At 37.4% G+C, this 12,509-nt stretch overlaps 1 protein-coding gene across 2 annotated transcripts in view; it reads left to right on the forward strand.

The window, feature by feature from the left end:
• RALGPS2 (Ral GEF with PH domain and SH3 binding motif 2) overlaps positions 1–8,069 on the forward strand; it is a 104,953-nt gene extending 96,884 nt beyond the window's left edge. For both annotated transcript variants that reach the window (XM_087827867.1, XM_087827868.1), the window contains 3 exons: positions 3,198–3,303; positions 5,244–5,335; positions 6,816–8,069. In XM_087827867.1, coding sequence (XP_087683993.1) covers positions 3,198–3,303; positions 5,244–5,335; positions 6,816–6,845 — 228 coding nt within the window. In that variant the 3' untranslated portion in view covers positions 6,846–8,069. The remainder of the gene's footprint in view (positions 1–3,197; positions 3,304–5,243; positions 5,336–6,815) is intronic.
• The last annotated feature ends 4,440 nt before the right edge of the window (positions 8,070–12,509 follow it).

Here is a 12,509-nt window from a genome sequence, read left to right on the forward strand (position 1 = left end):
TCCTCCCTCCCTTCCTCTCTCTCTAAAATCAATACACATATCCTCGAGTGAGGATTAAAAAATAATAATAATAATAAAGTAGTCCTCATGGAATGCAGCCATTTGAATTTTTTTCCATATTCTAATCCAGAAGTTCTTACCGCTTCCTTATTAGAACGTTGTAATGGAATTATTTTTATTTTGTAAGACCATTCCAAGCAGAGTCTTGGCATAACTTCCATATTTTGAAGTTTCTTTTTTGAATGTGAGTTTTTTTTCCATTGCAAATGTCAAAACTGCACATTATAAATATCTGTCTTGGCATCAAAGCCTTCAAAGACATCAAGCAAATGGGGTTTCTTGTTCAGAAAAAGGTTGAAGACTATTGCCTTGGAGTCTCGATTCCTAAAGTATAAAATGTGAAAAATCGCCAGCATCATGTAAAGAACTTTCCACCTCAGCCTGAGTACTTTCCCAGCAGTAAAGGGGAGTAACAGTCACGCTGGTGTCTGGGGTCCGTTTTCTCGTGTGTTGTGTTACCTAAAAGAAGCCTCACTGCGCATTTCTCCAAATGGAGAATCTTTCTAGAAATCGTTTTTGCGAGCTCTTGTTTTTATATGCCAGTGATATATTTTTGAAAGGAAGGATAATTTTCCATGATTCATTAATAATAATCTCTGAGAGGAATTTTATTTCTAAATCATGTATTTTGTGGGGAAGTGAAGTGGCTTACCATACCAAGGAAAAGTGAGCCACTAAAAAAAATTGAGTCTTTTTGCTACTTCTAAACTTACCCAAATAACACTGCATAGCTCTTATTCTCACAGTTAGCCCTTTAATCAAACCAGAGGTGTGTAAGAGCACATTTTTGGATTAAATGAATGTGGGAAGTGCCATAAGATAGCATCAGCTTCCTTATGGGCCGTATTACCCACAGCTGTCCCTGTGCTGAATTTCATGGTAATCATTGCCTCGCGTTTCTGTAGTTTACCATGTTTCCTTAAACAACACATTGCTTCATTCTTTAACTGTACCTGAATAGAATCATATAAATTCTTAAGCACTGGCTTTTTTATTCACCGTTAGGTTATCATTGTTTAGATGGAGTCCTCGCATTGAGGTAAAGGACTATTTTTTTTATTTCTGGTCAGATTAACCAAAATGACCACATACCCAACAAAGTTACATTAGTTTCACCGAAATAGTTTGCAGATTAATTGCTCTGGTCAGCATTGCTATACTCAAAGCGGAGAAAGTCGATATAGCTCAATTAAATCCTGTCTTTGTGTACAGTTAACTTTTCACACAGCCGTCCTGAGATACAGGGCTGGGGTTCACTTAGTTGGTGACGATGAGGAAGTAGCTGTTCAGAATGAAACGGTGTTTTTCTAACTTTAATTATAAAAAAGCCAAATTAGAGAATTGTTAAGTTTATCATCTACCACATATGTTAAATATTTTTCTGTGTTTGGTGTTGCCACTTACTAGTAACATATTATCATGGTTTGGGTTTTTAATTATATGAGGTTTCTGATAATATATATGAAATGTTTAGAAATTAGAGCATAGTGGGTTGTGAGGAAATTAAATCTAGTACCAAAGAAATGGACTATATTCTTCATCTTTTTCGTTAATACTGTTAAGATTAAAGAATTCTGAGAGCAAGATAGAGGGTATGGAGACAGGTCCATGTTTGTATTTAGTATATATTTTAGAAGAGATATGGTACATAATAAAAGCAATAAAGGAAAAAATATTTTAATTATCAAGCAAAATTTAAGTAGAATTGAAAGAAAATATTGGCTATATGTAAGCAACAGATAAAGAATTAAAATCTTTTTTTGTTGTTGTTGCTGTCAATCCTCACTGGAGGATATTTTTCTCATTGATTTTTAGAATGGGTGGGTGGGTGGGTAGATGGGAGGGAGGGAGGGAGGGAGGGAGGGAGGGAAGGAGGGAGGGGGGGGAGAGAGAGAGAGAGAGAGAGAGATGGATGGATGTGAGAGACTTATCGATTGGTGGCATACCACACTAGCCTCAGCCAGGGCCTGGGATCGAACCTGCAACCCAGGTATGTGTCCTTGTCCGGGAATCAAACCCACAACCCTTCTGTGTGCAGGCCGATGCTCTAACCACTGTGCCACACCAGCTAGGGCTATGGTGGTTTACTTTAATAATTTTTCTAAAGTTGAACTAACCTCACTTTCTTGAAATAAACCCAACTTAGCTGCTTTAATTGACTTCTGACATTAAACCAACCTCACATTTCTGGGATAAATCCAGTTTGGTCATCATGTATCAGCTTTTTTATACACTGCTAGATTCAGGTTGCCAATATTTAACTTAATTTTTTTTATTTTGTTCGTGAATGAGATTAACCTAATTTTTTGTTCTTTTATAATAGCTCTATTTTGTTAATAAAGTATAACTTTAAAAAACTAGAAAAGTTAACAAGCATGCTAAGAATACATACATCCTAAGAATTAAGACATGTCTGCCCTGGCCAATGTGGCTCAATGGTTAGAACATCCACCCTAGAACCGAAAGGTCATAGATTCAAATTCCCAGACATGTACCTGAGTTGTAGGTTCAATCCCTGGCCCTAGTAATGGTGCGCACAGGAGGCAACCAATGGGGGGGTGTCTCTGTCTATCTCCCCTCCCTCCCTCCCTTCCACTCTGAAAAATCCATGGAAAAAATATCCTCAGGTGAGGATTAACCAAAAAAAAAGTGTCTGATAGCACTACGGTTTATGATAATCATCAGCTTTAAGAGAACACCCCTATTACATTGCACACCTTAAACTTACACAATGTTATAAGTCGGTTATATCTCAATAAGTTGTGGGGAACAGATAACATCTCTCTTAAAATGCAGCTGTGTTTCCTGTAAGAAAGGGTGAGGGATAGCAAAGTAACAGACCAAACAGCATAGATCAACTTACCAGTCCAGTAGCAGAGCATACTCTTTGGGAATGGACAGTGGAACAGTTAGGTGTTGATGAAGAGCTGAAGCTGGGAAAGACCTGGAAAGTGGGAGAGTGTCGCCAGAGGTCAGGCTGAGGGGAAATGGAGTAGTAAAAGGCGCTGGTGACCATGCCTGACCCGTACAAAGTCACAGATCTCATCTCTCACTGGGAGAAACTGAAGATTGTCCCTGAGACTTAAACTTTGCTGAGGGTGAGCCATCAAGATAACCATTAGTCATCTTTCTCTCAGTTCAAGTCAACATCAAATAAGAATGTGTCTGTGGTAGGATGGATGGTGATGATGGCTGATGACCCGGAACATCCTGACCTCTTCCTGCTGACTGATTCTGAGAAAGGTGAGTAGAGTAACCAGGGGATAAGGTCCTATGTATAAGTAACTTTCAGTAAGTCAAAGCCTAGTTTAACTGGGTTCATACTTGACTGAGGGAAGGTTTGTGTGATTTTATCTCTCAGGAAATATTTCTGTCACATAATGTATAGAAATGATACCAATATTTGTAGTTATCAATTAATACTTATTGCTTATTTTCTTTGCTGCAGGGCCATAGCTTGAAACTAGTTCAAATACTCCCTAGAGGGCTAATAACCAGGGAGGGCGAAGGGAAGAAGGAAACTTGAGAATCTATGGCCCATTGTTGCTTTAAATTCTCAGTGGTTTGCCATATACACTTAATTTATACCCTTCATTTATACCCTGAATTAAACTGTTATTCTTAAGTTCTAAATGTGGCAGAGGTTTTCCTTTAAATGATTTTTATTCCATTACTTTTAATCAAATTAATTGCTTATTTGACTCAAAGCACTTTCCAAAGAAATATGATTTTAATTATAATACTTTGCTTATAATATATAGTAGAGACGTTTAGGAACAAAATTATTGGCTGTTGACCACGGAAGATTTTAAAGCGGATGTAACAAGTTGGAAGGTGGCTGTAGAATCACATACCTCCTGGCCCTGTCGTGCAGATAGGGAGGCCTCAGGCCACAGTCAGAACAGGTTCTAAGGGGACTGCTGCTCTTCTCAGACAACTGCTGGCTGTTGATAAGCACCACAGGAAGCCAGCAAGGAAATGCCGTTCTCATCTGCCCAGAAACTTCCACACCAGCAGCTCACAGCCAAAATGAGTCATTCCCTTTTAGGGGCTGTACAGTTATATTTTGACCTCTGTTTATTCAGAATGTATTTCATATCAACGTAGAGTCTGCTCTTAGGGTATTATGGTGGTGTAAGTAAAAATTTAAGCCAAGTATGGTGGGTGCAGAAAAAATAATTGTGGTCAACTTCATTGTAGAATTGCCTTCTGTTTACTTTGATCTGATGTTTGCATCTGAGTTCAGCAAGCAAAACAGTATTTTAATTTAAATAATTAAATATTCGTTCAGGACAAACCATTGCTTCTGAAAGGGAAAAGGTTCTCTAAGTGTTAAAATCTCAAAGAAAAGCTGTGTGATGCCTAAATATAGATTGGGCTCCTGGGCCATTGAATACAGTTGTAAAGGAAAGTAGCAAGTGGTAAGAATTGGGTAATAAAAAGAACTTGGGTCAATGAAAAAAAGAAAATAAAGCTCTACTTAAGGCAGTCTATAGTACATGAATGCTTTCTTTTCTCAGTTTATTATCTTAATACATATAACCATATAAAAATCCTTATGTCAACATAAAGTTTACTAAATATACACAACACAGATGAATTTCTAGTTTTCTGAGAGTAAAAGGTGCCACCTCATATTTTCCCTGAAAGCCGTCAATAAGATACCTGATATCTTTAACAATTTTGACAGATATAACTAAAAACTAAAGTCATAGCTGATATTAGTGTTTGCTCATTAATCCTTGTTCACACTAAATAGCTAATGTCTAAGTATTAAACGTTTAGTGTTAAAGCACTTTGGCCTGTAAACACTTCATGTCAACATCTGCTAATAGGTCATCTAAACAATATTGAGAACCGATATTCTGTACCCTCATCCACACGTACAAATCTAGAGAAGCCAAACAATTTTATTTAGATATAGTTTACTCTAAAGAACACTTAAAGAGACAAAATGACTTCTCTTCCAACTCACAAACAGCAAAACAGTGACTTTCTGCATAAGTGAGGTCACACAAATGCAGCAGAGAGAACTCTATATTGGAAAATCGGGAGTTGGAGAAATAGGATTCTCCAACTGAGAACTCTAGTCTTGTTTTCTTTTGCTTTGGTAGTTGGCAGAATTATTATATGTTAGATTCCTTAAGTTTTTATTATTTTCCCCTTGTTTTTGATAATTTTAGGAAATTCATACAAGTTTCAAGCTGGCAGTAGGATGAATGCAATGCTGTGGTTTAAGCATTTGAGTGCTGCCTGCCAAAGTAACAAACAACAGGTGAGCGTTTCTCTTAACCCTCAAATAGCCCATAACCTGGGTGTGTATTTAAGAGTTCCAAAGAGAAGTAAGTAGACTACTTTTCTGAATGAAGTGGGAACAAATCTTTGTTTTCATTCTTTTGTTGTTGTTGCTGCTGACAATAGTCAACAAGACGTGAAATCCGCATTTTAGTGAGATGGGCAATAAACAAACGAACAAATAACAAAATTTCAAATAGTGAAAACTGTACAAGAAAACAAAATAGAATTATGTCATACAGAGTGGTGGGAGTAGAGACAACTTTAAATAAGTAGGAGTGAGTAGCAAAGATCTCCCTAAAGAGATGACATTGATATGAATGATAAGAAGGAGCCGGCGGGTGAAAATTAGGGGGAACAGAGTTCTAGCAGAGGGAACAGAGAGTGCTGCAATGAGCTTAAAGTGTTTAAAATAAGAAAATGTAGCCCATGCTGGTAGAGTATAGTGTGAGGCAGGGAATGTAGTTCTAGAGGGGTAAAAAATATGAGGCACTTCAAGTTAATAAAGTTTATTCTGATTCATCTTTATTTTTTCTGTTGACAACTTGCTGTGGGTTTCTGTGGTGGCAGTGAAACCCAAAACCACTTGGATTTTTTTGTTTTTATTTTACTGAAACAAAGGCTTTCAGCTGCAAAGGAGAATAAATCCATAATGTTGTTTTCCCCAAGCCCTGTTGCCGATTTAAAGTTGAACCACAAATTGGTTGGACAAAATAAACATGAAATTGATGTTTCACTTTCACATATCATAAAAATCAATAAAAAATCTTAAAGATTTTAAGGGGCTCAAATATATGGGGACAGAAAAAGATTTCACTTTGGGTTGTAAACACACAATGCAATATGCAGATGATGTATTATAGAATTGTACACTTAAAACCTATATAGGTTTATTAACCAATGTCCCCCAATATATTTAATTTTTTTAAAGATATTTTAGGTGAGAAAGATTTTAACATTTGGGCTCACTTAAAACGACAAGGAAAGATAAATAATATTTTGAAAAACAACTTCTAATGCTATCAGTTTGTAAATGGACCGACAGAGTATTGTGCTAAGTGAAGTAAGTCAGGCAAAGAAAGACAAATACCATATGATTTCACTTACATGTGGAATCTAAAAAACAAAATAAACAAAACAGAAACAGACTCAGATACGGAAAACAGACTGATGCTTGCCAGAGGGGAGGGGGATTAGGGAGCTGGTTGAAAAGGTGAAGGGATTAGAAGTACAGATTGGTAGTTACGTCATGGGGATGTGAAGTACAGCATAGGGGATATGGTCAGTAATATTCTAATAACTATATACAGTGCCAGGAGGGTCCTAGACTTACGGGGGAATCACTTCATAAGTCACATAAATGTTTAATCACAGGATTGTACACCTGAAACTAATATAGTGGAAAATTTTTTTAATAAGAATAAATAAATGCTATCATTTTTTAATGTTTATATTTTTAGGTTCCTACAAACTTGATGACTTTTGAGTAAATGCCTAAGAAAGAAGAGAGGTGAACTGTTGCTCCAAAGTGAGAGCGAGGACCTGATGGACGAGCGCCAGCTAAAAACCAATCCTGTGCCAGGGAGAGCCCAGGGCTTCCACCTCAGCCTCTGGAGTTCTGAACCGAAAAGCACTAATTCCCAGGAATGAAGTGAGACATTCCCAGAGAACCAACTGCAGTTGCGAAACAAACTGCCATGGACCACACTTCTTATCTCTGAACTGACCTGTGGAAACCACTGCCTTAAAAGAACGAGAGGAAATCCAACACGAAACACCAAATAGTGTGTGTGAATCTCTGGCGGTGCTGTCTTGGAATAGATCGTAGCTCATTTGCATTTCTTTTACCTTCGTACTAATTTTGAAGGGGGAATCGCCTTTTTTAGATACACTTTCAGAAGGAAAAACATGTTTCTAATGGGTTACCTCAGGAGCTGGTTTTGAACCAAGGTGTAAAGATATTCTAATGAGCAGCATTCTACCGGCAGCCTCCCTGAGAGTTTGCAGCACAAGTGGAGGAATTAGAAATGTTGTAATGTGAGTTGTTGAGACTTTGTTTGGGACTTTGGGAGAGTTTTTGTTTGGCTTTGGATGAGGGAAGATATTTTTAAACACTAAACTTCTGAGATTTAGTACTGTACGGGGAACACGACTTCCTGCAGGAGGTATAAAGGCCGAGTGTTCACGTGCCAGACACTCTTTCACATGGGCTCTAGAAAACGTGGTTGTTTTTAACTGGGTTTAGGTTAGGCTTCTGTATTAATTCATTGTTGGGCCACAGATCTGCTTAGTAGGGATTGTAATCCCTACCTAAACTTCCCTGGGATTTTACTTACAAGTCATTACTTTTTTTTTTTTTCTTTTTTCCCAATTTAATTGGATTATCTCTTCTATCAGTCATGGATGATTTTTATCATCAAGGAGATAGGTTTTTTTCTTTTACATTGTTTACTGTGCACAATGCCAGTTTTTTTTAATTATTCTCATTTTTTTTTTCAATATAAGATTTAGGATCACATTTGTTTAAAAGAGATTCCACATATGTATGTATGTATTTCATTATAAGGCATACAAAATAATTTCAAAAGGAAAAAGGTGAAAGACTGAGATTCTGGGAATTTCAAATATCAAGCCTCTCCTTATACAACTTTCCTTTGTTGCAAAATGTTTTCCTGAAAACTACACACACACACACACACACGTGTGTGTGTGTGTGTGTGTTTATATATATATATCTATATATATAGATATATATATTCCTGCCATGAAACCATATTTTGTCGGTAGTTGACCAAGCAGTTTTGTGAGGGCTCTTCTATGCAGTAATGCATTTAATACTCAAAATAAATGTTGATTTACAAAAAAAAAGAGAGAGAGAGATTAAAGATAAGATGCCTTAGAATTTTAACAAAAAATGGCATTTGAACAAAGGCTACATGTTGGGTGTTATAAACTCAAGAGGTATCATAGGTTTTAGCAGAAGCCCAGAGTAAGAAACACCTCCTGACTGATACCTTCTACTAGGCTTCTGTTACTTTGGGCCTCACATAAAATTTCTCACATTTGTGTTCTTAGAAAATGTACTTTTTTTTAATCATAGGAATTTCACTCTTGAATCCATGAAACTTAAATACAAAATATTGCCCACAGAATACTGTCCAAAGAGAAGTGGAAGAGCATTTTCTAAGCGCTGAGTTTTTCAGTTTAGATTTCTGTTTCGGAAGAATAGTAGGAGTTCAGATGTTTTTCTCATGTAACACAGTTAGAATACCATTATTTCTGGTTTCGTGGGAGGTGACGTAGGCAGGAGGGCAAAGTGTTGCCTGTGCGGAATGATTTTTCAGTTAATGACCCTCCGAGCTGAACCCACGTTGGGTTCATGGAGAGACCATCTGCAGAGCAAGCAGTATTACTGTGTGGACCTTGCACATCTTAACTTTTGTTTTGCTTTTTTTTTAATTTCTTAATTTGTTTATTTCACTTCAGAAATAAGTGTTTTTAACAGTGTATGTGCTTTTTAAAAAATATTGTGGATGAGAACCCTGTGGATTTTTTTATTCTTACTTTGTCATAAATAAGCTAAAGTAGACATGTCGTAGGGTAACCACGTCTGTGAAGATAGGCACCTAGAAGTCAGAGCCTGATGTCAGTCAGTTTTGCCAAAGAGGGAGCTAAACTGGAAGATGTGTTTGATATTTTCACCTCTAAATGTGAATGGATGCCCGCACAGACTAAGAATAGTGTTCAGATTTGATAAATAGCCCTTACATCTGAAACTCTTTAACATAACTGTGCATAGAAGTCGCCATTGTTTTTCTGTCTTCAAGTTTGTCCATTCAAAAGATTAGTCATTGCTTTTTAAGATTATTTTAGTATTTGAAGCAAAAGGAAACCAGTGAGAGAAGTGGATTAAACTAGTATAGGTGAATTTTTTATCTGTAATTCACCAAATGATATCTGACAATTCAAGCAAAGAAAATATGTCACCAAAATATGCTGGATATTTAGGTAGTTTATTAGTGGGATCATGGATTTATTTTCCTTTTATTAGGCCTACCCTTTATAAATTAGTAAATTGGTGACTGAGAAGCTTGAAATTTCCATCAATATTAAGTTCATTTGTTTCTCTCCTAGCCAAGAAGAACTCATAGAAATGATCATTTAAATTTAAGGTAGCTTATGATTAGCATAATAGTTGGCGTATTTTATGGCCCGGTGAAGAAGAATATAATAATAGCCAAAACACAGTTGAGACACTTCTCATTTAACAGTTTATTTGAACACGGAAGCTTATTTTTCATATGGAAGTAACATAACAGTTTTTAAAATATAACTACAAAAATAATTGCCTAATGACCTAGAGCACTATTTTTGGTTTCATGCCCCCTCTGTGTTTGGGCTCTGCTTATTTTTTCAGAGTTGTTATTTTTTTACTGTAACTCCAAAATGTAAGCATTGAAAGAGACCTGATCAAACACACCTTCCTATTTTGTTTTCTTCACTATGTAAATGCTGTTCGTGTAAACATTACAAAAAGGGATCCAAACCGTTTGAGTTTGAGTATTTTTTCTCGCTTTCTCCTTTCAGTGACAAATGCCGTAGACTGTTGCACGGCTTCCATGTATTTGTTCTTTCTGTGTCAAGGGTTAGGGTGTTTATAGCTGCGAGGTTTTTACAAGTGGCTTTCGTCCTCTTCTAGAAGATTTATAAAGGAGACCAAGGAGTGCTATTGTTCCAGAAGGAAAAATGTTTACAGCGTTTAGCGTACACACTCTGTAGATTAGTTGAAACCGGGGCCCTTAAGAGCAGGCTGGTCTGTAGATCTCTTGGGATGCCTCAAGTTTACCTGGCCGCGTGGCTTGAGCAGAAGTTCTTTCTGTACCTTCCTTTTTAGGTTAAATCTGTAAGCTGTATGCCTTTACTACTGAAAACAAAGCTCTAGGGCATCGTATTAATTGGAAATCAATGGTAACAGTAGATTTGACCCGTTTGCCTTTGTAAAGACTATGGCCGCCGTAGACTTGCTTCCTGGCTTGGGGGCGAGCTCCTTTACACCCAGCGTTTAAACTGCCATGGTGTCTCCTGCGAGCAGGGGACACCCGTGTGGCTCGGCAGAAAGTGGTCTTTCATAACAGCCCTGCTTCCGAGGCACTCGCAGTAATTGGATCCCATTTTGGAAACGAAGATGAATCGAACCAAGCCCTGGGGGAGCGGTAGTCACGCTGCTGATGCAGGAACAGACGCTGAGCTTTGCCTGACTTCTCCCAGGATCTTCAGGGTTTGCTTGTATTTTCTCTCTCCTTTTGTATTTTTCCTTTCAAAGATTTTACAACCAGAGTGGTATTGTGGTTTTTTCCCTAAGTTTTCAGATACAAACATTGCTATTTAATCACATTGGTGATAAATATTTTTCATGTGGAGTCAGCCTTTTCAAAATAATTTAAGTACTTTTTGCTTTTGCTCCCCGAAAAATGGCTTGTGTCTAAAGTGACTTTTTTTTCTATTTAGAGATTTCTAATGAAAGAGATCTGTGCACACAAACCCTTAAAAGCTTACTGAAAGCAGTTTCATTACACTGGTATCTCATTGCGGTGTGGGGGAAGTTTGGTCAGTGCCTTATCGATTTGAAGACCAATTGTAGGGCATCAAGTATGACAATAATCATTTTCCCCCTTACTCCCTTATTTCAGGAGTGTGTGCCATCTACCCCTCTCTCCACCAGCTACCTATCTCACAGCCCATCTAAGGAAGTCTGCACAGATACCGCTCTGTAATTGTTGCAGTTCTCCTTGGTTTTGAGCCTTTTAGACAAGGGCCCTCCCTCCTTCTCTTCTTCTGGGTAGGAGATTAAAAATGAATCCACCCAAATCACTCTTTGGATGAGCACTCATAAGAACAACGTGGAAGAGCACCCATCACGCAGAATTTATTTTGTGCTGAGTTTTTGTTTTTGTTTTTGTTTTGAACATACACTTAAATATAAGGCCTTTCAGAAAATCTCTAAAAGAACATGATACAGCCAGAAAGATTTGTTTGGGTTTTATGAAAGCCGTTGAAGTCTTGTGATGAGAACCCCTTTGGCCAGAAGTGAAATTTAGTTTGGTTCATTCTTATGTTTAAACAAGACTCAGAACAAACAAGCAGTCACTTAACCTACCAGTTGTTGTTCGCTTGAAAACACTATAGTGGGAAAGTGAAAACAGCTCCAATATATAAATTAAAGGGAAGTTAAGAGACTTTCCCAGTAAAAGCAAAGCTTGGAAACACTTTGCTTCTCTGTGATTATGGCAAGATCTGGAGCTGCTGCTGTTCAACGGAGTCAAGATGCTATTTTCAAAAATACGAAAAGGCTCGTCTGTTCCACAGTAGGCAAGTAGGCATGGCCTTTAAAGCCACATGTTGGGTTAACTAACTGGTCCCTGAGGGTTAGTAATTAGCAGAATTTAAATTTTGATTCTGGTCACTTGGACTGCAAAGTAGTGATGAGATTAAAGGAATACGTAATTAGAGTGCTTTGGGATTGAAGTGGTGTTTTTAATAGACCGGAAATTTCATACATATTAGCCATGCTTTAGATACCAGATAAGAAATATGAAGTTTCCCCTGAAGATATCGCCTATTATAACTACTCACAAAAAAATAGTCCAGTGACTTACTAGGTCTGACAGCATAGCTGATAAGTCACCAAGCTCTCAAAAGTTTCTACACTTTGATTACTGACAAATTCATTGTTTTGTAGCCTCCTGAAGTGTGGATATGTGGGGAGGGGGCAAGGAACTCATTCACAGTGTAATCTAAAGGAGATAAGCATCTGTGGGGATAAGTATCCAGTGATGATCATATGCAGGAAAACAGAAGCCATTTCTACCCTTCATCCCAGTGAACTTGAGGTACCATGAGGAAGCACCGGTTGCACTATGACCTCCTTGAGTGAGTGCGGCTCTGTTCCTCTGTCACTTTTTGTTTCTGTTTAATATGCAAATGTGAGTGTGAGATCTTCGGTGTGTTTACATACGCTAACTTAAAAATGAATTTAAGTACAGTTTTCTGAAATATTTCTATTGAAATAAATTACTTAAAAACATAGGTTGTATGGGGATAATTTATTACCATATTTACATTTTTACCCTTCACTTTTAAAGTGCATTTTTACC

This window comes from Miniopterus natalensis, chromosome 19 (assembly GCF_054644295.1).
Source record: "Miniopterus natalensis isolate mMinNat1 chromosome 19, mMinNat1.hap1, whole genome shotgun sequence".
In the NCBI taxonomy this organism is placed as follows: domain Eukaryota; kingdom Metazoa; phylum Chordata; class Mammalia; order Chiroptera; family Miniopteridae; genus Miniopterus; species Miniopterus natalensis.